General features: G+C 41.8%; 2 protein-coding genes, 1 long non-coding RNA gene and 1 pseudogene across 5 annotated transcripts; 3 read left to right on the forward strand and 1 right to left on the reverse strand.

Annotated features, from left to right (window-relative positions):
* Positions 1-871: 871 nt before the first annotated feature.
* Positions 872-7,348, forward strand: rtn4rl2b (reticulon 4 receptor-like 2b). Its single transcript, XM_037077330.1, has 4 exons — positions 872-1,062; positions 2,495-2,721; positions 2,817-3,047; positions 4,758-7,348. Exons 1-4 carry the CDS (start codon positions 1,014-1,016, stop codon positions 5,628-5,630), a joined length of 1,380 nt encoding a protein of 459 aa, XP_036933225.1. The 5' UTR covers positions 872-1,013; the 3' UTR covers positions 5,631-7,348.
* A 5,106-nt stretch (positions 7,349-12,454) lies between these two features.
* LOC119007575 lies at positions 12,455-14,762 on the reverse strand. Of its 2 annotated transcripts, none has more exons than XR_005071161.1 (3): positions 14,631-14,762; positions 13,784-13,849; positions 12,455-13,557 (listed from the first exon to the last, which is right to left on the reverse strand). It is a non-coding gene; the product is annotated as an uncharacterized LOC119007575 (long non-coding RNA). The 2 variants fall into 2 exon arrangements; XR_005071160.1 differs by lacking the exon at positions 14,631-14,762 and adding an exon at positions 14,138-14,273.
* Positions 14,129-18,756, forward strand: LOC119007573 (selenoprotein H-like). Of its 2 annotated transcripts, none has more exons than XM_037077339.1 (5): positions 14,129-14,243; positions 14,653-14,779; positions 15,836-15,978; positions 17,204-17,323; positions 18,493-18,756. In XM_037077339.1, exons 1-4 carry the CDS (start codon positions 14,225-14,227, stop codon positions 17,308-17,310), a joined length of 396 nt encoding a protein of 131 aa, XP_036933234.1. In that variant the 5' UTR covers positions 14,129-14,224; the 3' UTR covers positions 17,311-17,323; positions 18,493-18,756. The 2 variants fall into 2 exon arrangements, with proteins under 2 accessions (XP_036933234.1, XP_036933233.1); XM_037077338.1 differs by lacking the exon at positions 14,129-14,243 and adding an exon at positions 14,389-14,547.
* Positions 18,757-19,550: 794 nt separating this feature from the next.
* On the forward strand, positions 19,551-24,241 carry LOC119007574 (annotated as a pseudogene).
* The last annotated feature ends 107 nt before the right edge of the window (positions 24,242-24,348 follow it).

Genomic DNA, 24,348 nt, shown 5'->3' on the forward strand with positions numbered 1-24,348 from the left:
GGGAAAAGTGTTGTTGAGTGTAGGCTTTGAGTGTTTGTTGGTGACATCTGTAACTGGATGTAGAGTGTGTGTGTGTGTGTGAGTGTGTGTGTGTGTGTTGTCCTGAAATTTGTCAGCGGTGTGTCATCTCCCCTCTTGACTCCATATGCTGTGTTAGATCATTTCGCTCCACCGCTGGGTTTCCCTTTCATGTTCATCTGTTGTTCTGACTTGTGGGCGACTCTCGGCTTCTTTCCAAAACAGGCCTACACTCGAATGAGGCAGATGATTTTTGGGCTCTTTGGTGCCAAGTGAGGTTTTTTTTTTTTTTTTTTTGTTCCCACCATCCTGTCCTCCTCCAAACCCCCTTTGTTGGCGCCTCTGCCACAGTGGAGCCACACAAACTCAAACCACTCTCCAAAACCAGGAGCCGTGGCAGGAAACACTCCTATATTTTCCCCAGAAACTGTGTGTTCAGTTTGTAATCACCAGTAACCTCCATCCCACCTCCACTGTTCATTATCAGCCGGCTTCCTCCCACACAGCGCCTTTCAAGATGGAACGATTTGCTTAGAAGTAAATCAGGTACATCTCCTGAAAAAAGGCCAGAAAAATGTAAGAAACTAATATCTAGAAAGATCTCCAGACGTTTTCTTATAATATGAGTCTACAGTTCGATTACTTCATCATAATGAGATATAAACCTGGTCACAGACTTGGTGTTGACAGGCAGTGACGCGTTACTGTTTAAGGTAACTCCACAGTGAAGTACGAGCCCGCTCTGCCACTGCCTTACTTGTCGCTTCCTCCGGTGACTCTCCCTCCTCCTCCCCGGCTGACGTAGTGAGGATCCTCCGCTGCCCACGTTTGTGGGCGACGAGCCGGCCGCGGGTATAAACGGCTTCCCCGGACTCCATCCCGTCACTGCTTGCAGAAGCAGCGACTCGGTCACCAGAGCTGAACCTCAGTAGAGATAGCAGCAAGCAGGCACTTCCTCGCCGCGCAGGCTAACTCGCTTTCGGCTTTGGTTCGACATGGAGAGTCGTTGGTCCGCGAAGCGCTCCGGCGCCCACAACTTTAAAAGTAAGTACCTCTCTTTGGATGCACGGATGCTTGATTTTACAAATGCATTTCTGTGATGTAAGCGACTTGTTTTCAACTTTGAAGCCCTATATATCCAAGTTGTTTGGGGTACCATCAGCCTTGCATGTTCGTGGAAAGCAGCTGAATTTAAGGACCTAATTTTGCTTTTACGCACCGTCGCTTTGCATGTTGTTTTAAACAATATTTACCGAGATGCACACGTTATTCAGCATCTATTTAAATTCCAATAATCTTTGTCTGTAATGGATGTCTACAGTTTAGAATAATGTTGCGTGTAGAGAGAGCCAGAGTGCGCGCTTTTTGGGGGGCATTTTTGCGCAACGATTTGGCAGCAAAAACAAACAAACATAATTTAAATACGAATTTATATGTTTTGAAAAAAAGTTATTTACATTATGATCAAAGTTGTTGTTGTTTTTCTTTTCTTTTTTTTGGCTCTTCTGTTCACTTAAACCTCCTTATCCAATCTCTCCATATGTCCTTTACGCATGGAGAGATGCAGATAAGATTTACGCACGAGAGATTCTGAACTTTATTCCTCATCTCAGGGCGACTTTGGAGTAAATAAGATTTACAGAGACTCAGGAAAGGTGTCTCATTCCACTCAAAAGCTCCAGTTCTCCCGCAGCGTCCAGCGCAGCTAATAGTCCAACTTGTTAAGAGGTCAGGAGGTGAGCCGCTGGAAAATCTTGCGCACAGCAGAAGAATGGGAAGTTCATTATTATTTCACGCATCTACTTTTCCCCGCGGTGGCCACTTTTGTGCGCCGTTATCCGAGCTGTGCCAAGAAACTGTTGCAAGATTGATGAGAACCGAAACTGATCCGGATCTGGTTGCTGGTTTTACGCGTGCCCTCTGTGTGTCAAACCAACGGAAACATCCCTTTATTAGCCTGAGAACTAGGAAAGCAGGTTAATTTAATGCAAAGTGACACGTGTTAGTCGCGTTTTATGCCTTTTAAAGGCCTTTATGGTAGATTTATGGTGAGTTTTCTGTTTCAAACCACTAAAATCCAGAGTTATGTAACCTTGTCACAACAGCCATAGACCTATGTAAAGTGATCTGGGGGATATGAATGGGTGAATGATTTCTGTAATGTAATCTGGTGAATTATAGATGAGCCCCAAAGTTCTGGGACCCATCAACAAGTCACGGGTCAGAGCACAGCGGTGCTAAAAAGAGTCTCTGACAGCAGCAGCAGAGATGACAGACAGGCAGCAAAGAAAGAACAGTGCCAAAAGCTGAAATCAACCTCTCTGTCTTTGTCTGTCTCTGTCCCCTGCACACCGTTTTGCACCTTCTCCAAATGAGGACAAACTTATGCAAGAGGCCATTCTCTTTGCTGCTAACCTGACCTTCAGTTCTGTTCATTTTCTTCTCCTGAGAATTAACCTCCTCTGTCTCTCTCCAGGTGGACTGTGTCTTTGGCTGGTTTTGTGGCTGGTGGTGGTGAAGCCAGGCGGGGTGGGCGCATGCCCCAGGCTGTGTGTGTGTTACCCTACGCCCATGACGGTCAGCTGCCAGTCTCAGAACCTCACCATAGTGCCGGCTGGTGTGCCATATGATTCGCAACGCGTTTTCCTGCAGAACAACCGCATCACAGAGCTTCGCGCAGACTCTTTTGGCTTCGAGACACAGGTAAAGATGGTCCTCCTGCAGTATTTGCAGACATTCTTAAAAGTCCGTCCTTTCTCCTCTCTCATCCCGTTATTTTCTCCTCTCATTCTCTGCAGGTGCTTTGGCTGTACGGCAACAACATCACGTGGATCGAGGCTGGAGCCTTCAGTAACCTCAGGGTGCTGGAGGAGCTCGACCTGGGTGATAACCCGCTGCAGCGCCTGGAAGGTGGAGCCTTCAGGGGTCTGGAGAAGCTGCAGAGCCTGCACATGCATCGCTGCAAGCTGGCCGCTCTCCCCCATGATCTCTTCCACAAGCTGTACAGCCTGCAGTTCCTCTACCTGCAGGTATATCCAGCATGCACACACTCACCTAAAAACACACACACACATGCAGAGATACATATTTGATAGTCATGCAAGACTATGTACACGTGATACATGCAGGAATACACACTTTGGAGAAATGCTTTACGGGCCACATCATCATCACCGTACAGTTGCCAAAGTACAAACACTGCTGCACACCCACACACACACGTTGAAAGATTGATTTAAGTAGGTTCAGTGAGTTGAACACAGTCACATAAATTCAAACAAATAATAAAAGAGAGTAAATCTTAAAACGATCAGATGATCTAAAACCGAGGCAACACACCTCAGCAGGAACAATCAGCACTAACAGACAGTATAATAATAATGTTTTAATAGCTGTTACAATCATATTATTAATCAAGCTCAACTGATGACTCTCTTATCGATTGCTGTGAAAAAATGACACAGAATGAGCAAAGTGAGCGTCTGCCAAATCCTCCATGCATATAAATGAGTGTACAATACACGAAAGGGAGCATGTGCCCACACATTTGCTCTCTGTAGCAGTACTAGCTGCAAGTCATACGAAAGAAAATGATCAAACATTACTCGAGGAAGAGGCCAATCTTACCAGTGGAAGGAATAAAAGGAGAGCACAACATGCTTGCTTCTTTAAACAACAGCAAAAATACAGCCGACAGACTGAAAGAGATAAAAACACAGGCAGTGTAACATTTCACCTAAACGTCCATGAGCTTACCTCATCAGTAATCAGTAATAGAAAAATAAGTGATGAGAAATCATGTTGACAGGATTTGATTTGAATTTGATTTCACTGCACTGCGAAAATCTGCCGTCACATACGACGTCATCTGGGTCTTTTGCCAGATTTGTCGTCACTGTGCTGGCAGCCTTCAGTCAGACCTCAGCTGTTGGAGAGCCCTTTGATTTAATCAGACAGTAAATCCCTGCCAACATGGCCTTTAGGGGAATGAAAAAAAACCCTCATTCAGGCAGTTCAAATATGACCTTCCCCTCATCTTGCTTACATACCTCTTTGTCTTTAGACTAATCACAAGTGTCCTCAGAGGTGCAAAAGAGCAGGAGACGACGATGATGCTCTTGAAAAATTGTTTTGGGGGAATTGTTTTTGCAGGTCAGGAGGTGAGCCATGACAAAAGACGTATGTAGATTAAAAAGGACAAACATAACTTGCTGGTCGGTGCCCCAGATATGCAGCTGGCCTATTATTTTGCGCTGGAACAACTCACTGAATTTGCTAACACCACAAATGTTTTGATAGCTGGGTGTAGCTCCGGCAGAACGTTATCAAATCGAGATTACCAAAAGTCTTGGTCGTGTTCTGAGTGTATTCTTTCAAGCCAACCCAAATCTTCTTAAAACACATTTTCAACGTGTAGGGAGTTGTACAGTTCTGAAAAGTGAAGCCAATGCAGAAGTGCCTTAAACCTGCATTCTGCCTATTGGCCAGCAGGGGACGAGTCCACTGGTTTATCTGATACCCAAATATTTTTACTTCTAGTTCAAAAGATGATGCCTGACCAAACTTGATGTTGAGCACAAGCAGTCCACAAAACATAGCGTGACATCACACTGCATTTATGCTTAATATAGCCTGCTGACTCTGACGTTCTTGTTGTTGTTTCACGTAGCGTCCGGGAATTTGAATAATGATGATCTTCACACAGTCCTAAATCCTCTTATATTTTGACTTTGCTACAGGAGAATCAGCTCCACTTTCTTCAGGATGATCTGTTCTCAGATCTGGTCAACCTCACTCACCTCTTCCTGCATGGAAACCGCATCCGCGCCCTCTCTGAGAATGTGTTCAGAGGCCTGGTCAACCTGGACCGACTCCTGATCCACGACAACCGCATCAGGCAGGTCAACCGCCGGGCTTTCCGTGACCTGGGTCGTCTGACCATCCTCTACCTGTTCAACAACTCCCTGGCCGAGCTGCCCGGCCAGGCCATGAAAGACGCCCAAGGCATCCAGTTCCTCCGCCTCAATGGCAACCCCTGGTCCTGCGGCTGCGAGGCCCGCCCTCTCTGGGAGTGGTTCCGCGAGGCCCGCATCTCCTCCTCTGACCTCATGTGCGCCTCCCCGTCCCAACGTCGCGGCCAGGACCTCCGCTTTCTCCGGGAGTTGGACTTCGCCCTCTGCCCTCTGCCTGACCCCGGCTCTCTTGCTGGAAGCACCACAACCACCTTCAGCACCAAGACCCGCTGGTGGTTCTCCAAGCACAAGCCCGCGTCTTCATCCAAGTCCTCGTACCAGAAGAGCACAGAGACGGTGAAGGCCTTCCCCTTCTCCGCCATCAAACCTCAGTACCTCCCGAAAGCCCCCTCTGAAACCTTCTCCTCCAAGTATGAACTGTCGGAGCACGAGGTCGCACTCCCAAAACTGGACCAAGAAGAATACTGGGCCAACTACGGCAACGAAGACTCCTCCATCCGCTGCTTCGAGCTGGAGTGCCCCCCAGGCTACGACAACCCAGCCTTCCCCTCATCCTCCTCCTTACCCAACACCTCCTCCCTCCTCCACCTCCTCTCACTCTCAGTACTCTTGTTCTCCCTCCATTTCCTCTTTGGCTGAACTCCTCTCTCCTCCGCACCCCTTTTTTTCTCCTCCGATTTCCCCTCCTGCTCTTTCCAACTCTAACAAAACCCTGGATCTCGATTCCTTTCAGTCACCCCCTCGACTTGCAGGGGGTGCTACACTGATGCAGGAGACAGGCGAGGCAGCAGGGAGCTGTTTGGAAGAGCAGATATCAGCTCACTTGAGTGGGAAAGTTTACAGTGTTGAAGTAGCTGCTGCTTACTAGTACAGGCTTTTTACAAAAGCAGGGATCGCATCATGAACCGTGATAGTGAGAGTACAGAGGCAGAAACCTACAACAACACGATGAAACGATAGCGACACGACTCACAGACAGCTGGTGGCGTCTCCAGATGTCTTTTTTTGATATCGCAGCTGTAAACAACGCAGGCGTTGTGACTCGTCGACAGCTATTTTCTATATTAGCTATAGCGCTCACCATCCAATCACCGTGAGCATTAGTTCATTTATTTCACAGGAATACAAGTGGTGTTTAACGGCAGGCTATTTGGCACACACAAAAGTTAGAGAAAGAGCATAGATACTGAGAAGCTTGAACTACAGAAATGAAAGAACACGTGAGCACAGTGAGCTTCAGATATTCGTCCAAAGGCAGCGAAGGACGACAGGATATTAGATCTGCATCCAAGAGCGACTCTCCTTCCTCCTTCAGATTCAGAACCTGGATGCCAGCAAACCACCACCCACACTTGTACATACCACTCATCATCACTGTACAGTTCACACCGCCCGCCGCAAAACTGCTCCGTATTTTAGATTAGCTGGATTTTTACTCCTCACTTTAGCACCATTCAGTGATAGAACAAATGATAAGAAATGTGGAAACTCGCTTTCATGTTTTCCAGTCTCGCTCAGGCAACCGCAACAGTTGTTTCCCTTAAATTTGACGAGATTAAACACAAACGGATTTGTTCTCCAGATTCAGACCATTTTTGGTGTGTGTGATTTAGTTTTTGCTCTGTGAGTGTGAGACTACCGACCAAAGTCCTGAGAAGACCAGTTTGAATAGGTCTCTTCTTCAACTGAGTGCCTGCCTGCATGTGCCAGTTTTTCTTTTACACTTATGGCCCCTGTCCACCTGTCTGTTAGTGTAGAAATCCAAACTGATCCTGAACAAGGTAAAAACAACACCGGGGCCGGATCTTACACAGCTCTTTGTGTAGTTTGAATCCTCAGGTCTCTTTCCTGTCGGCTCCTGTTACATTACACTTCGACTCGCAAATCGTCTCCATCGGTGCGACTGCACGTGTGTGTACTTCTTGTGTTAGTCTTTTATGCAAGGACCCAAAACTGTTTCAAAACTGTGTATTTTTCAGAGATGCATGATAATCTGTGTATCTTATTTTCCTTTTTTTCAGAAGAGATTTCATAAATCTGACAGTTTTATCTGATTTCAGTGATATAAGTGTATTTTAAGGGACTGTAGACTACAGAAATTGTCACACATACATAATAAAGCTGTGTTTTGGGGGGTAAAATGGGACAGGTATTAACCCGGCAGTCTGTTCATCACAATGCCAATCCAACCTGTCTGCATCATTCATGGAGGCCATGTGGTCCTTGTCAACCTCATCTGTTAATAACCAGAACTATGACTGTGAGTTTCTGCATAGATCATGAGAGATACTGTGATGATGTCAGGTGATTTCAATGGAAAAACTTGTGTTTTTTTTGCTTTATAGAAAAATAAACAATGAAACAGAAATGTTCCTTGTTGTTTCCCTGTTGTCTTTGCTCGTGAAGCAATGACGAAAACAGCACGAAAGCAAAAACATAAAGAATACAGATAACAATAGACAGCAGAAACATTAACATAATGAATTTAGCAAATAGAGTTTGAGTATCGAGGCATTCAGGTGGTGATATTGCTGCAACAATTCATTCAGCTAGTCTTGAAGAAACAGAACCAATATCTTACACTCACACTAAAAGCATAAATGTAAGAGAATTAAAGGTGCATGTGGTCAGTATCATCAATCTTTCATCATGAAAGCTCTGGCAAATATAGTTGGGGGGGAAGTTCCAGGAGACGCTTCTGTCAAACCTCGAAAAAAAGGGGGGAGGTGATATTTGTTGTGTCTGTGTGCGTATACGAGTGTGAGAAGTGTGAGAAAGCCATGCGACAGTGGGAGTGTGCTCGCTGAAGGTCACCGCTCGCGACTGTGTTCACTCCTCGCCCTAATCACTTCTTTTTTTTTTTTTTCTTTCTCGCCACATGCAGGGGGCAGCTATATTGGGCCAGAGAGATGGGTGAATGAGCTGTTGTGTTTGTGTGTGTGTGTGTGTGTGTGTGTGTCTGCGTGGGTTCAGTCTGGAGGGGGTGGGCTGCTGGTTGGTGATGCTGGGGGATGATTCACGGAAGGGGCAGAATGGGGTAAACGCCAGGATGAAAATGTGACGATGAGTCCCGGAATCAGCACACCCCCTCAACAGATTAACTCTCAACGTGATGATGATGATGATAATGATGATGATGATGATGATGATGGTGATGCATACACTCATGTATGTGTTGTGTAAGTGCAAGGACACATGCATCTGCAAACGCACACTTACGCACACGCAAAGATTATGAAACCTCAGAGGCGATCCGTTGGGTGGCCTTCTAATCGTTTTTTTTGTCTTCCAGCTCACAAATTATTCATCACTTTCACACCCTTTCTTTCACCTTTTCTTCTTCCTCTTTTTACTCCTTTATTGTTCTCCTCTCTTTGACGTAAGCCCCCCCCCAACTCCTCACAGTTTACAAGAGATAAATCATCATCATCAACCCACGAACATGATTGTACACAACAGCGTCTTTCTTTCCGAACTTTATTCCAGGCCACAAAAGGATTTCTATTTAAATCTGAGGATGCACGGCACTGACATAACACGCTGCCGTGACACATATAAAATTGGGTGAATCTCTATTGTTAATAAAACAATGAGAGTTTTAAATGTGACAGGGATGATGTTATGAATCAGTGTCATAGAAGTTTGGTTGGGTTATTGTCGTGTGATTGGCTGTTTGTTATCCCCCAGATCGTGATGATTTGGTTATAGATGTCGTGATTACCTTTGACCACGCCGAGTGGTCGTTGGGAAAAGTGTTAAATCTCTGTGTTGTTGTCTCGCGTGTTCGTTACCAGCATCCTCGTCGTCTGCAGAGGTGTCACCATGCCGTCTCACCAGGTTAACGCTAAGATGCGTGCTACCACGGTACTTAAACGTTGTTCTACAGTGCTTACAAACAGCCTGCTTTTTCTCCAACGTTACGTCCTCCTTATGGAATCCAAATCTTCCAAACTTTTAATTTTATATTTGATGGTGAATTGTTGATCTCCACTACGTTTGTCGGACGTGGTGCTTTTGATTTTACCCGGCAGGCAACGACAACTCGCAAGAGTCTCACGTAGAACTTTGATCTTTTTCAAAACTTCATAAAATCAGGCCACCAACTGGTTCACAGTACATTAAGAATTATTCAGAAGTTGCATCTTTAAAACCCATTTCCGATTCATATCAGTGAAATGTTACCCCCCTTCATAATTTGGATATCATTTTCTACATGAATCTATTCATGGCGGTTGCACAGAGAGTTCTTCCTGTTTTGACTTCCCCGAGTGCTGATTTGGAGAAGAGATATCTCCCGTGTGTCTGTGGTGGTCTACATCTGTACACCATCATTAAGAACAAGGCTCATAATGAACCTTACATTTATGGCTCCATTTTGTTTTGTAAATGTGTCTTTTTTATGTTCCTGTAGATATGAACAAGGTACCATCGGGCACAGTTAGGCTGGATATTGCAACCACAAATGTTTGCAGCTGAAAAATCTCCAGTAAACCAATAACTGTCTGAGGTATTAGGCAAGAAATACCAAATTTAAACTGAGCGACAAGAATGTAACTTTGTCACAAACCACTATTATTCATAACTAAAGGTACTTGCTAGCCTTTAGGTTCAACATGCTTCCCAGGTATCTCATTTGACAACACGGTCTGGAGCAAGTTTACAGCTGCTCTCTGGTGCTCCCACAGCGGGAGATGTGGAAAAATCATCATAGAAGAAGAAGCAACCTTTGATTTCCGGCTGGTCTAGTCTCCTCCCATCAGCTGTCTTCATGTCTTAATAGGAAACAACAACCTTGGAGCTGGCAAACTACTTTGCTTGTCTCTCCATGCAAGTTTCCCCAACACTGTTTATTTTAGGGGCAACATTGTCACATCCTGGGATTTGCGCCATCCAAGATGGCTGTGACGGAAATATAAACAAGCCTGCTTTTTTTCCCATATAGTAGAATGATAGTGTGTGCTGTCAGACCTTTCTCCAGGGCTGACACAGCTCTTACAGATCTATCTTCAAGGTGTTTGTGTTTTTCTAGTGAAGAGCGAGATAAGAATATCGACACCCCTCAGACTGCTTCCTGGGGCCAGTTAGCCCACCTTAACACAAATAATGGAAATTTGAAAACAGATGTTCATGCAAAGCTAAACTAACTGGATGCTTCTCATCCATGGCATCCATAACTTTTGCATCAAGATTTTTTTTAAAAAGCCTGATTTCAGAACATCAGCGCTTCCGTTAAAAACATCAGTGGGCTTCAACAAGACTTTTTACAGACATTACAAGGGCTATAAAGCAGGCAAAATATCTCTGCTGTACTATTTAAGCATTGACAAGTTACATACCATCAGTGACCACAAAGAAATAGCGTTGACATTACGGTGAAATTTAATTTTAAAAAAAACTTTGGGAGCAACTTTTAATTCATAATATGTTAAAAGACTGTGGGTCATAATTTCACAGCATCATCCAGATGGCAGTCATGGATGACCGCGGACATCCACTCTGTTTTTTCTGCCAATGTTAACCGCCTCGAGAAATATAAATCAAATAACTTCAATCGTGACCAATATGATTACTCTTCCCATATTTCCAAGTTGCTTTTTCCTGGCAGATCTGTAGGCGTGAAAGCAGCTGCCTGGGTGGTCATGGGACACATTTACCCTTCTTCCGGTGCAGGGACAAAAACCAGGCCATTAGCAGAGAGAATCTCTCTGAAGTCGTCAGACTTTGATGATGTGATGCTTATCACACTCTGCACCCACTCATTCCCCCCAAACTCTCCATGTATTTTTCTTGTCTTTGCCTTTTTTTCTCTCCTTTGTATGTTTGCCTGCCTTTCTGTCACTCAGTCTTTGTCTGCACCCTGATCACTCCAGCACTTCTCTCTCTCTCTCTCTGCCTGTCACACACTCTCCCCCACAACATTATGCTCTTCTTGGCCAAAGCCGTTTGCTGGCTCATGCGAGTTGGCGTGCTTGCCTGCGTGTCATTGCCGTGATCGCTGACGCTCACCATCACACATGTCTTATTTGCAGAAGATGAACCGAGAGCACCCTGACGTCAGAGGGCCGGGGACAGAGACAAAGAAGGGAACAGGTTGATAGCCACAGTATGACAATGCCGCTCTGCCGTCAACGTGACATCCATAATTGATGGTCATCATTTGCAGCACTGTCGCACTGACGGGCTCCTATTGTTCAGCATGTGGGAACTTGAACCTCCGGGGCAGTGAACCTGTGCTCCTAATAACTCACCGCGGAAGAGGGAGGAAAACGAGCGAGGCAAAACAGAGAGATGAGGAGATCCTCTGACTTGCTGAATACATCGTTTTGATTGGAAACACTAATTATTCTCACAGAAACAGTGAGACTTTGGTATCAACTCACCCGCTGAGCAATAATGAGCGCATTGCTCAATTGTGTGTGTCACTGGATAAAGTGGGAAAAAGGGCAGCAGTGGGAAACCTCCAAAATATTTACAAAATGCCGAAATACTTGAGAAGAAGAAAAAAAGATCATAGTTTTACTTCATGCGTTTGGTTTGGAAATGGTTGTCATCACCCTGAACACTGCAGCTACGTTCATACGCAGGGAACTGAATGTAAAATACTACATATCAGCTCAAAATACACATCCAAAGAAAAGCGGGAGCGGGTCCAGACTTTCAATGTGAAAAATGATGAGGTGTCCCTCGCTTTTCCACCATTATCCCACTGTCAGTTTCTTCTTTACACTCATTTGATGAACGCCAACACAGGGTCACGAACTACTGACACTGCTGAGTCAAATGAGAAATCTGTTTAGAGCCCCTGACATGTTTAAATGAAAATATCGATATTTGGCACCAGTGCAGTCATCTGAAGAGGAAGTAGAACGATTTATTGATGTCTTGATATTTTGTCCCACTGCTAGTATGGATTGAGTTCTACAACTCTACAGGGACTCTTCTGTTTCGTAGCTTAAAGAAAAGAGATATGATGGAAACCTGCGTGTCTTCTACTTGCAGCCTTTCGTATTATGGTTTGGTAAGAAAGTGACTCCTGCAGGGAACAAGGACAACAAACCTTAAGTGAAGGCCTGTTGGCAAAGAACTGGTTGTTCAAAATAAAGGAATTTAATTGCAAATCAAAAGTGTGACACGTGTTGGTCTGCAAATAATGACTATTTCTATTATTGAGTAATCTGCTAATTACATTCATTACATTAATCCTTTGGTCTACAGTTTAATTTATTCTTATTCATAAATGTGAATCACCCTTTGGTAATTTCCCAGAGCCAAAAGTTGTATCTTCCAAAGCCCAGCGACTGCATTTATATAATAAATTACAAAAAATGCAGCAAATATTCAAATTTAAGAAAAAAAATTACTGAAGCAATTGTTGTCAGACTGGCAAGTCAGTTTCTTCCAACTGACTTAATGATTAACTGACTCACTGTTGCACCTCTAATCATGTTACCGAACGACTGTCGATTGAACTCAATATCTCATTGAAGTCGTTTGCTCGACACCAGTGAACCCATGAGACTGAAATAACGACTGAGAGATCTCTGAACTAAGCAGTCATGTTCAGTTAGCTCACACTTTGAGGGCAGGTGCTGAACCAGCTAGCAGTGTTTCACAATGCAGGACAGAAGTACAGCATGATTATGAAATAAACATCAGAATACACCATTACCAGCTGCAGAGTCCCAGAGAAACCCGAGAAAAGATTCTGCAGCTGAGAACAGCAAACATACAAAAAAAAACAAACAAAAAAAACCCCGCAGAAACTATGAATGAACATAGCGCCTTCTGTTGTTGTTGTTGATGTGTGTTCACACCGAAATATCTGCGGTGCATTCATGAGTGTGTGAGCATGAATGTGAGCACGTGTTCACAGGAGTACAGATTGTGAAGTGTGGAGGAGTTCTGTATATCCGGCCTCGAGTCAGTCAGAGGTAAAAGAGGAGAGCGGGGCGAGGACCGAGGACATCTGTCCGTTGGTCTGTCTGCTCCTCCGAGGGTTTACCCACGCGGCTAAAAATACTCTGCAACAGACTGCGAAGACAGGCTGGGATACAAAGACAGAGTAGACTTGATGTGTCTTTGTGTTTTCATTAGCGAACAAAAGAACGGTGATTAGATGAGCGCTTGTGAGTCAGTCACACCGCCTCGCTCTGGGAGATTGTATGGCCCGCGTTTGTTGGCACAGACGCAGTCTGTGACGTCCTTCGAGTGATTTGTTTGAGTGGCCAAAAATGTGACTGCCACATCCACGTCCATGAGAGAGACCCGAGGATTTGGTACTTCTATTCCGGTAGCGCCATATTTGCTCTTGTCTTTGGCGTCCTAAGACACATCCGTCTGTTGCTCTGCAGGGTGTTTTCTCGCGCTTTCTTCTTGTTTGTTTTCAATGCCGTCTTTCGTCTGCCCCTTCCAAGTCTGTGCTCGGGGATTATGCAAACAAATTAAAGAAGGAGGGAGCACAACCCCTGGGACCTGCATTCATCTGTCCCACTGTTTGCAGAGGACATTATACAGATCTTCAGCTGGAGTAGCCAGAAGGGGCGATTGATCGCAGAGTGTTTTAGATCTGAATAGGATGACGTAAATAGGAGACTAAAAAAAGGTCTGATTCCCATGATTCTTTCAGAGGTCAAAACACACCATCTGTGTATCAAGTGGTTCTTATTGTTTGAAATTTGCTACAATACATAAAATGTTTTATGGCACTGTCAAATAAATGGTGTTAAACCTACAACTGCTGGAAACAGCATTCCTTTAAAACCTAAACCAGAACAACAGCTGGGATGACTTACCATGAAAGAGAAGAGGCTTGCCAAATCTGTCCTGGCTCAAGGTAGTGGCGGTCAGAACCAAATTCTCTGGTAAAGCACACAAAGTTTCAGAAAAGGTTCAAACACTTTATAGCAGCACGTAAAGTTGACTAAATTGAATGCTCTGTGTGAATTCTACTTAAGATATGACATTCTAACTCAGAATTGTAATATTTACAATACTGATAAGGTAATAAAACAAACTCATAAATGTCTATGTTTTCAACAAAAGCCACATTACGGTGTTAATCATATATATTATTTATATTATATATAAACATATATCGGTGTTGGCTATCAGAAATAAACCCTTAAGTTTGTTCATAGAAATATTACCCGATAGTGGTTTCGTCCGGCTTCCGGAAAACCCCTTCAGCGACGCTTTGGTACAGTCGACATGCGCGCGAAAGTTTTGTAACAGCAATGGCGTCCAAAGCTGCAGGTGGGTGTGTTTTGTTGTATGTGTTGTCCGAGGCCAATAAAAGTCATTACCACTGCGTTATTCGGCAACACGATAGAGATGTGACGTGTCTTGTGTAGTTGACGTACAGCTAAAAGTTGTTTTACGGCTGTTGTCATCTCATGTTTATGTTAAATTTGTTCATGCCAACAGTAACTGTTAGCTATCTTCATGGCTAACAGTGGAACAAATCATTCAAGCGTCATTCGGACAAGAGTTAGCTACATCAACATGCCTGGTTTCAGTGTGAAAAAGCTCGATGTTATATCGGCTGAACTTACTAAATGTATTATCTAATGTCATCTACTACAACAGTCCCTTTTTCATTAGTCTGGGCCGAAAGCTGCAACCTGTGTTATGAAAACAAACCTGTTACATCACGTGTGTTCAGGCCGTCGAGGGACGAAGCGCAAAGCGGAGGTTCAGGTGGAGGAGGAGAAACCATCCGTGGAGGAGGAGGTGGAGAAAGGAGAGGAGGAGAACGGCCAGCAAGGCCAAAGGGTGGTCATTGAGCACTGGTGAGCGACTTCATGATTAAACACTTTTGCATATATATTACTCATTACTCACTTTCATGAAGCATTTAATACATTCAAAATTTACTCAACTGTCAAAGTATTTAAGATTATTCCATCTTTATCTGCTTTTACTGAATGTATTGTTATTCCTGATTGTGATTTCACATATGAGCAGCCTTATCATCCTGGCTTTTGGTTCCAGGTGTGTTTTCTCCTTTTTGAATTCCCATTTCACTTTTTTATTTCATTAATATTAGAAATTAGAAACACAGTCTATTAGTCTAGACTAATATAGGAAATGTCACAATCATATATGTTCATTCCAGGTATGTAAGTATTTCAGCATTCTGTCTGATAGATGTGTTTTGTCTATCATTTTGGCATGATGGACTGATCTAAAAACTATGATACCCATGAGCCTCAGCAGTTTTTGCCATGAAGAAGAACCCAGTTAGAGTAACAAATTCAACAAACTTTGTTGTCATAGTTGTTGACAAACCCGACACTGCTAGTTTCTCAGCTCAGCCAAAGTGGACCACACGGTGAAATATCACAGGTTGTTGGCGGCATGCAACAGAATTCTTCATTCAACTTCTCACCATAACTTATGTACATGAGCTCTGAACCTTCTTCTATTTAAATGTAAGGCCATTTATCAACAAAACTGATGGGGAATCATAGTTTTTTTTTTTTCCACAAGACATCTTGCTGAACATTGGGCAACAATTAGACATGATAACTTTATAAAAAGAAGCATCAGCAGAATGATTGGTATGCATTGAAGACTTCATTATATTACCTGCAGCAATATGATTTCTTTAGAATGTAACCCTCATGGAATACAGGTATTTGTTCTATTATCTGTAGTTCTTAATTAGGCCAGTATTCCCCTCAATGTAGTTGAGTAGCAGTACAAAATGGTATTACTAATGTAGTGTACCATAATCTTGTACTCAAGGACAGTACTTGTGAATGTACTTAGCAGTTGTGTCATATGCAGCAGAAGGATGGATATCTTTAGTAACCTTCACAGATGTTGTTGATGTGTTATTTCAGTAAGAGCTGACGAGTGTATGGGCGTAATGCTGAGGAGGTGAAATCTGCCCTCCTGGCTGCCTGCCCTGAACTGACTGTGGTGCTCAACCCAGAGAAACCCCGCAGGAATAGCTTCGAAATCACTCTGCTGGATGGAGGCAAAGGTGAGGAGGGCGGGAAGGGAAAATCCAAGAATAACTCAACTATTTGCTGCTCCCAAGGGTCATTTTCAGCCAAGTGTCTCAGTTTTTGGGGCTTTTGTAGCAGCCATTAAAGATTTGGTTCAGTAAAGCTACAAACAGAAACATTAAATCAAACAAATTTTTAACCATTCAGGAAATTGATACCACATAATGTCAGTAATTTAATCTTTTAACATCAGCTGTAAATCTGAGGTGTTGAAAAAGGGAGTGAAGACAGACAAATCATTCCAACACTTGTCCTCTGAATGAAAGTCTCTTCTCACTCATTAAATCCTGTTGGAACATCAACAGAAGGCTGTGTTTACCAGAAATGGAGAATAGTCCAAATAGTTTTTTGGGCTTTTACTTGTTTGTAGCAGCTATTAAAGGCTTTATTTCTATGGTTATGAGATATTTACTTCTGAGATGGATACTAATGATGTTGAATGGAATTTCCTTTGTTTATCATAGCATGGATGACAAATATCATAAAGCAATGTGTCTGCCGAAGAGCAACGCCCCTGTCAATTAGGACAATCACAGGCCTTCTTTTGGACAGGTTTACCCTCACGTTTTAAGAATTTTCCATTTTAAAACAGTTGGTGGCAGGGCCTGAGGATTTGTTAGCAGAAAGTCCAATACCGGAACAAAGGCTTATACAGGAATATGATGTAAACGTAATCCTCAGAATGATGATTCTGAATTTAATCAAACCATTTTTTAACTACTCAGGAAATCGACACCACATAATGTCAGTAATTGAATCTTTTAACATCAGCTGTAAATCTGAGCTGTTGACAAAGGGAGTGAAGAAAGTCAAATCATTCCAACACTTGTCCTCTGAATGAAAGTCTCTTCTCACTCATTAAACCCTGTTGGAACATAAACAGAAGGCTGTGTTTGCCAGAAATGGAGAAGAGTCACCAGAGAGGATAAAGTTTGCAAAGAATGAGACGTGTGAAAACATAATACTCCCATGTCTAATTACACACAATTTGCGCTCTGTTTATTGTGGTGAAATGATTGTTTGTGCTCTAATTTTAAAACCTGTTGCTGTTCATATTTTTGAAAACACGACTTAAATTGTCTTGACAGCATTTGATTTGATTGCTGTCATCTAGAGGCTTTGACAACACATGAATATTACAGCCCATGTCCTCTCTTGTCCTCGTAAATGACACTATTCTGTTACTTCTGATCCCTAAAGAAACATCTCTGTGGACTGGAATAAAAAAGGGTCCACCACGTAAGCTGAAGTTTCCTCAACCTGATGTTGTAGTTGCCACTCTACAGGAGGCTCTGAAGGCAAAGTAGACGCCCACTGAAGGTTTGTCATTTCAAAGCCGTCAGAATGAATAATTTCTCAGGAAAAATGCAAGATATAATAAATGTATCAAGGATTTTGAAGCCCACTTTAAATGAGTAATTTGAGTCAACTCTGAACTGAAACAAAAAGACTTTGCACATTACTTTGTATAAGTGGTACAAGGGTTCTGCAATCATTGTTTTTAAAACACACATGTTTATTATTTGTGATGAAGCCAGACTTTGCAGAGCTCATGTTTCGAGTGACCCTTACCAAAAAAAATATTTTTGTTGCTTTAAAGTGAGTTAAAATGGGATGTATTACAAAGGATGTTTGATATCACCAACCTAGTTTGTGGATTAGAATTGTTCTCTACTAATTCACAAAAGCCCATAAAGGTCAGCTTCTTCAATTTATGCTATTTATTTTCTGGCATAATTGAAATGGTGAAATAGGAAAGGTTTCCTTCCAAAATGTATACAGACATTTGTTTGTTTAGCCTTTTTTTTTTTTTTTTTTAAATCTTAAAATTGGACTCATCACAGTGACTCATTGCGTCCATCCATCCTCTTTCTTCAAAATGAAACTTTGTTTTAATACAGAAAACTCTTTCCAGCACACACAAACTCACACACACACACGCTCCCTGAAATGGAAATGAGGATTATGGACTTGACTCATAGCTTATTAGTTGGGTTCTTACCAGCATCTCATAAGATGCTTCAGTGTGCCTGCCACTGTTCCCTTATTTATATTTCCCTTTTTTTCCCCCCAGAGCCATGTGTCATAACCTAAACTTGGATGTCTTTCATGTATTGTGAGTCACCAGCCTTATGGAGGTGTTCACTGCTTGTTAGTTGAGCCTATGAGACACTGTCACCCCTCAGCCATTAAGACTAAAGCTAACAGAATTCTTACTTTCAGATGCTGACTAGATGCCAAGTTGAAATTAGGAGTTCTGAAATTGAAATGCATGCTGATTTCTTCATGTTGGGAATCTGGTTTCAAACGACTATGTGCAATCAGTTTTATTCAGTTTAGTCAAACTTCCTTTACCCCATAGTTTGCAAGTGTCTGCTGCTGGTTGGGACTGATTGGCAACTTGGGCTGTAGAGGAGCTTGTACCTGTTGTGTATAAGCAGTATTTATGTTTTAAAATTTAACAAGATAAAATCATGTCTTACATGCAGCCAAGCGTTCAGAAGATGTGGCCCATGGAAGCAGAATGATGAGGAGTGACCAATGGGATGTTCTCAGTCCCTCCTCTGATGATCCCGGCTCCAACAGCTCACATTTTCTGGAGACATGCTGACACCTAGTGGAGCGACTCTGAACCGACATATTTCTCAGATGCATTATCCTGCTGACCTGAAAGTGTTTATTTCCCATTTCACAACAGTTAATCGTGCTTTTATATCTGTTTTTGATAAATAAAGTTTTCATTTTGTAATTGAGTTTTTTTGTTATTTGTTTGTTTCAAGAATTAAAAACAACATCTCAAATATATTTTTTTTAAGTTGTTTTGGAATCACACCTGATTTGCTGTCTCAAATAGCTGTACATTCTTTACACATAGGGATGATGAAAAAACATTTAATCAGTAGATTAAAAAAAACAAAAAAACAGTTCATCCACTTTTGATAAGCTTTATGACATTAAGCCTCAAAATAACGTGCGACCATATCACAACAATTGTAAGTTTCTCTCTCTTTAATTAAACTTAATTTCCAGTTGTAGTTGAAAGGGTTATTGAATAACAACTGGCTTAAAACAAACTCAGAAATGTATCTCCCCCCCCCAATAACTGAATAAACAAGCTGTTCTCCCAGGAATACGAGTTCCCCAGAACACTGTTTGAAGCTTGAAAGGTGGCAGGGTCCGCCAAATATAAACAAAGTCAAACGGCATGAAATTGTGTTGTCCTTAAAGGTCAGTATACTGACTCGGTATATTTAATCATGAAATCAAAGATAGCTTGTTTCTTTAGTTTGTTTAGGCATAATAAATCAGTCATTAAAGATATCATGTTCGTGATTAAATGTCCCCCCCGAAACTTAATACTGCACCTTCAACAATTATTTCTTAATCCAAGGGGTTTTAAAAATGGCGGTTAGTAAGGCCTAATGATTTTTCAACAAAAGCTACATTACGGTGTTTATCATTTATAATCTGTACGGTCAAAATCAAAATTGTATTCTAAATGTATATTTGTAAAGATAAACATATACCGGTGTTGGCTATCAGAAAGAAAACCTCAAGTTTGTTCATAGAACTGTTACCCGATAATGGTTTCGTCCGGCTTCCGGAAAACCCCTTCAGTGACATTTTGGTACAGTCGACAGGCGCGCGAAAGTTTAGTAACAGCAATGGCGTCCAAAGCAGCAGGTGGGTGTGTCGTGTTGCGTTGTTTTGTCCGAGGCCAATAAAAGTCATTACAACCGCGTCATTCAGCAACAGTGTAGAGGTGTGGTGTGTCTTGTGTAGTTGACGTACAGTTAAAAGTTGTTTTACGGCTGTTGTCATCTCATGTTTATGTTAAACTTGCTCATGCCAACAGTAACTGTTAGCTATCTTCATGACTAACTGTAGAACAAATCATTCAAGCTTCATTCGGATAAGAGTTAGCTACATCAACATGTCTGGTTTCAGTGTTAAACAGCTCGATGTTATATTACCTACTTACTTAGAACTTACTAAATGTATTATCCAATGTCATCTACCACAACAGTCCCTTTTTAATTAGTCTGGGCCGAAAACTGCAACCTGTGTTATGAAAACAAACCTATTGCATCACGTGTGTTCAGGTCGTCGAGGGACGAAGCGCAAAGCGGAGGTTCAGGTGGAGGAGGAGAAACCATCCGTGGAGGAGGAGGTGGAGAAAGGAGAGGAGGAGAACGACCAGCAAGGCCAAAGGGTGGTCATTGAGCACTGGTGAGCGACTTCATGATTAAACACTTTTGCCTGTTTGTTACTCATTATTCACTTTAATGAAGCATTTAATACATTCAAAATGTACTCAACTGTAAAAGTATTTAAAAGTATTCCATCTTTCTCTGCTTTTACTGAATGTATTGATATTCCTGTTGTTGATTTCACGTTTGAGCCTCATGATCTCCTAGTTCAAAGGAGTGTTTTCTCTTTTGAACAAGGTCTTTTCATTTGAGATTTTCACAATATTAAAAAAGCAAACATAGTACAAACAGTAAATAATCCTATGTCACCACCCCGCATCCACCCACCAGACCAGTACCGCTACATCAAAGACAGCCATATTATGTAATTGTTGATAAGGTGAGTCACATAGACAAGTACAGCAGAGACAGAAAGAACATGATGTGACAATACCAGTGAGGGGTTCACATGTATAACAGGGTTATATTCTCTGCCTCCATTTGATCCACAAAAGCCAAGAAAGGCTGCCAGGTTGCATAGAATTTCAAAACAGACCCTGAGAGAGAGTATCTTATTTTTTCTAGCTTCAGAAGTTGCATAGCCTCTCTAATCCAGTGGGAAAATGAAGGAGGAAGAGGGTCTCTCCGTCTGAACAAAATCAGATGTCCGGCCAGTAGCATACAAAAGACCACCACATTGGACTTAGAATTACTTACATTCATTGCCTGCGGTGTGACACCAGCTAGAGCAGTAAGAGGGAATGGATATGTCAGCTTCATTGATATTGAGAGTATTAAAAATTGACTGCCAGAAGTGCTGTAGTTTTGGTCCAAAATGTGTGTAATAGAGTTGCATGAGCTTGCTTGCACCTATCACAGGTAGGGTTTAACTTCGGTCTAATTTTTGACAGCCTAACCTTTGACCAGTGGAGTCGGTGCACTATCTTGAATTGTTCAACTGTATGCCTTTGACAAATGGATGACATGTGAATCCTCCTAATAACTTTCTGCCATACTATATCTGGGATCTGTTCATTTAAATCCTCTTTCCATTTGTGTTTGAGATAATCTAAAATTGACAAGTTAAATAGATTGGGAAGGCCATATATCTTACCTACAATTTGCTTTAAGTTTTTCCCCAGCTTGAAGATGGAGTCTAACACAGATACACAGGGATATAAGGGGAAGCAGCTGGAATGTGAGGCTATACAAGGAGTGTTTTCTCCTTTTTGAATTCACAGCTCAACCAAAGTGGACCACACGGTGAAATATCACAGGTTGTTGGTGGCCTGCAACAGAATTCTTAACTCAACTTCTCACCATAACTTTTTATGGACATGAGCTCTGAACCTTCTTCTAATTATCAACAAAACTGATGGGGAACCACTGCTTTTTTTCACACAAGACATCTTGCTGAACATTGGGCAACAATTAGGCGTGATAACCTAAAAAGAAGCATCAGCAGAATGATTGATATGCATTGAAGACTTCATTAACTGGCGTGACTGCAGCAATATGATTTCTTTAGAATGTAAACCTCATGGAATACAGGTATTTGTTCTATTATCTGTAGTTCTTAATTAAGCCAATATTCCCCTCAATGTAGTTGAGTAGCAGTACAAAATGGTATTACTGATGTAGTGTACCATAATCTTGTACTCAAGGACAGTACTTGTGAATGTACTTAGCAGTTGTGTCATATGCAGCAGAAGGATGGATATCTTTAGTAACCTTCACAGATGTTGTTGATGTGTTGTTTCAGTAAGAGCTGACGAGTGTATAGGCATAATGCTGAGGAGGTGAAATCTGCCCTCCTGGCTGCCTGCCCTGAACTAACTGTGGTGCTCAACCCAGAGAAACCCCGCAAGAAAACCTTCGAAATCACTCTGCTGGATGGAGGCAAAGGTGAGGAGGGCGGAAAAGGAAAATCCATGAATAACTCAAATATTTGCTGCTCCCAAGGGTCATTTTCAGCCAAGTGTCTCAGTTTTTGGGGCTTTTGTAGCAGCCATTAAAGATTTGGTTCAGTAAAGCTACAAACAGCAACATTAAATCAAACACATTTTTAACCATTCAGGAAATTGATACCACATAATGTCAGTAATTTAATCTTTTAACATCAGCTGAAAATCTAAGGTGTTGATAAAGGGAGTGAAGACAGACGAATCATTCCAACACTTGTCCTCTGAATGAAAGTCTCTTCTCACTCATTAAACCCTGTTGGAACATGAACAGAAGGCTGTGTTTACCAGAAATGGAGAATAGTCACCAGAGAGGATAAAGTTTGCAAAGAATGAGACGTGTGAAAACATAACACTCCCATGTCTAATTACTCACAATGTGCGCTCTGTTTATTGTGGTGAAATGATTGTTTGTGCTCCAATTTTAAAACATTTTGCTGTTCACATTTTTAATAACAGGACTTAAATTGTCTTGACAGCATTTGATTTGATTGCTGTCATCTAGAGGCTTTGACAACACATGAATATTACAGCCCATGTCCTCTCGTCCTCGTAAATTACACTATTCTGTTACTTCTGATCCCTAAAGAAACATCTCTGTGGACTGGAATAAAAAAGGGCCCACCAGCTAGGCTGAAGTTTCCTCAACCTGATGTTGTAGTTGCTGCTCTACAGGAGGCTCTGAAGGCGAAGTAGACGCCCACTTAAGGTTTGTCATTGAAGCCCACTTTAAATAAGTAATTTGAGTCAACTGTGAACGGAAACAAAATGGCTTGGTACATTGCTTTGTGTAAGTGGTACAAGGGTTCTGCAATCATTGTTTTTAAAACATACATGTTTATTATTTGTGATAAACCCAGGCTTTGCAGAGCTCATGTTGGAGTGTCTCTTACCAAAAGAGTATTTAGGTTGTTTTAAAGTGAGTTAAAATAGGAAGTATTACAAAGGATGTTTGATATCACCGACCCAGTTTGTGGATTAGAAAGAAGGTTTTTTTAAAATTATTTTTTAGTATTTTTTATAGCCTTTTAAAATGTTCTCCACTAATTCACAAAAGCCCATAAAGGTCAGCTTCTTCAATTTATACTATTTATTTTCTGGCATAATTGAAATGGTGAAATAGGAAAGGTTACTTTCCAAAATGTATACAGACATTTGTTTGTTCAGCCTTTTTTTAAATCTTAAAATTGGACTCATCACAGTGACTCATTGCGTCCATCCATCCTCTTTCTTCAAAATGAAACTTTGTTTTAATACAGAAAACTCTTTCCAGCACACACAAACTCACACACACACACGCTCCCTGAAATGGAAATGAGGATTATGGACTTGACTCATAGCTTATTAGTTGAATTTTAACCAGCATCTTATAAGATGCTTCAGTGTGCCTGCCACTGTTCCCTTATTTATATTTCCCTTTTTTTCCCCCCAGAGCCATGTGTCATAACCTAAACTTGGATGTCTTTCATGTATTGTGAGTCACCAGCCTTATGGAGGTGTTCACTGCTTGTTAGTTGAGCCTATGAGACACTGTCACCCCTCAGCCATTAAGACTAAAGCTAACAGAATTCTTACTTTCAGAGGCCAACTAGATGCAAAGGTGAAATTAGGGGTTCTGAAATTGAAATGCATGCTGATTTCTGCATGTTTGGAATCTGGTTTCAAAAAACTACGTGCAATCAGTTTTATTCAATTTAGTCAAACTTCCTTTACCCCATAGTTTGCAAGTGTCTGCTGTAGAGGAGCTAGTACCTGTTGTGTATAAGCAGTATTTATGTTTTAAAATTTAACAAGACAAAATCATGTCTTACATGCAGCCAAGCGTTCAGAAGATGTGGCCCATGGAAGCAGAATGATGAGGAGTGACCAATGGGATGTTCTCAGTCCCTCCTCTGATGATCCCGGCTCCAACAGCTCACATTTTCTGGAGACATGCTGACACCTAGTGGAGCGACTCTGAACCGACATATTTCTCAGATGCATTATCCTGCTGACCTGAAAGTGTTTATTCCCCATTTCACAATGGTTAATCGTGCTTTTATATCTGTTTTTAAAGGTAAATAAAGTTTCAATTATGTTATTGTGAATTTTTATTATTTATTTCTGTTTCAGGAATTAAAAACATCAACATCTCAAATATATTTTTTTCTAAATTGTTTTGGAATCACACCTGATTCGCTGTCTCAATACGGTC

Source organism: Acanthopagrus latus, chromosome 18, assembly GCF_904848185.1.
Source record: "Acanthopagrus latus isolate v.2019 chromosome 18, fAcaLat1.1, whole genome shotgun sequence".
In the NCBI taxonomy this organism is placed as follows: domain Eukaryota; kingdom Metazoa; phylum Chordata; class Actinopteri; order Spariformes; family Sparidae; genus Acanthopagrus; species Acanthopagrus latus.

Excerpts from the sequence above, each read along its gene's own strand:
- rtn4rl2b (XM_037077330.1), top strand. The coding sequence starts at position 1,014 with ATGGAGAGTCGTTGGTCCGCGAAGCGCTCCGGCGCCCACAACTTTAAA. Across the intron at positions 1,063-2,494 it reads CGGCGCCCACAACTTTAAAA|GTGGACTGTGTCTTTGGCTG; the intron begins GTAAGTACCTCT and ends GTCTCTCTCCAG. Across the intron at positions 2,722-2,816 it reads CTTTTGGCTTCGAGACACAG|GTGCTTTGGCTGTACGGCAA; the intron begins GTAAAGATGGTC and ends CATTCTCTGCAG.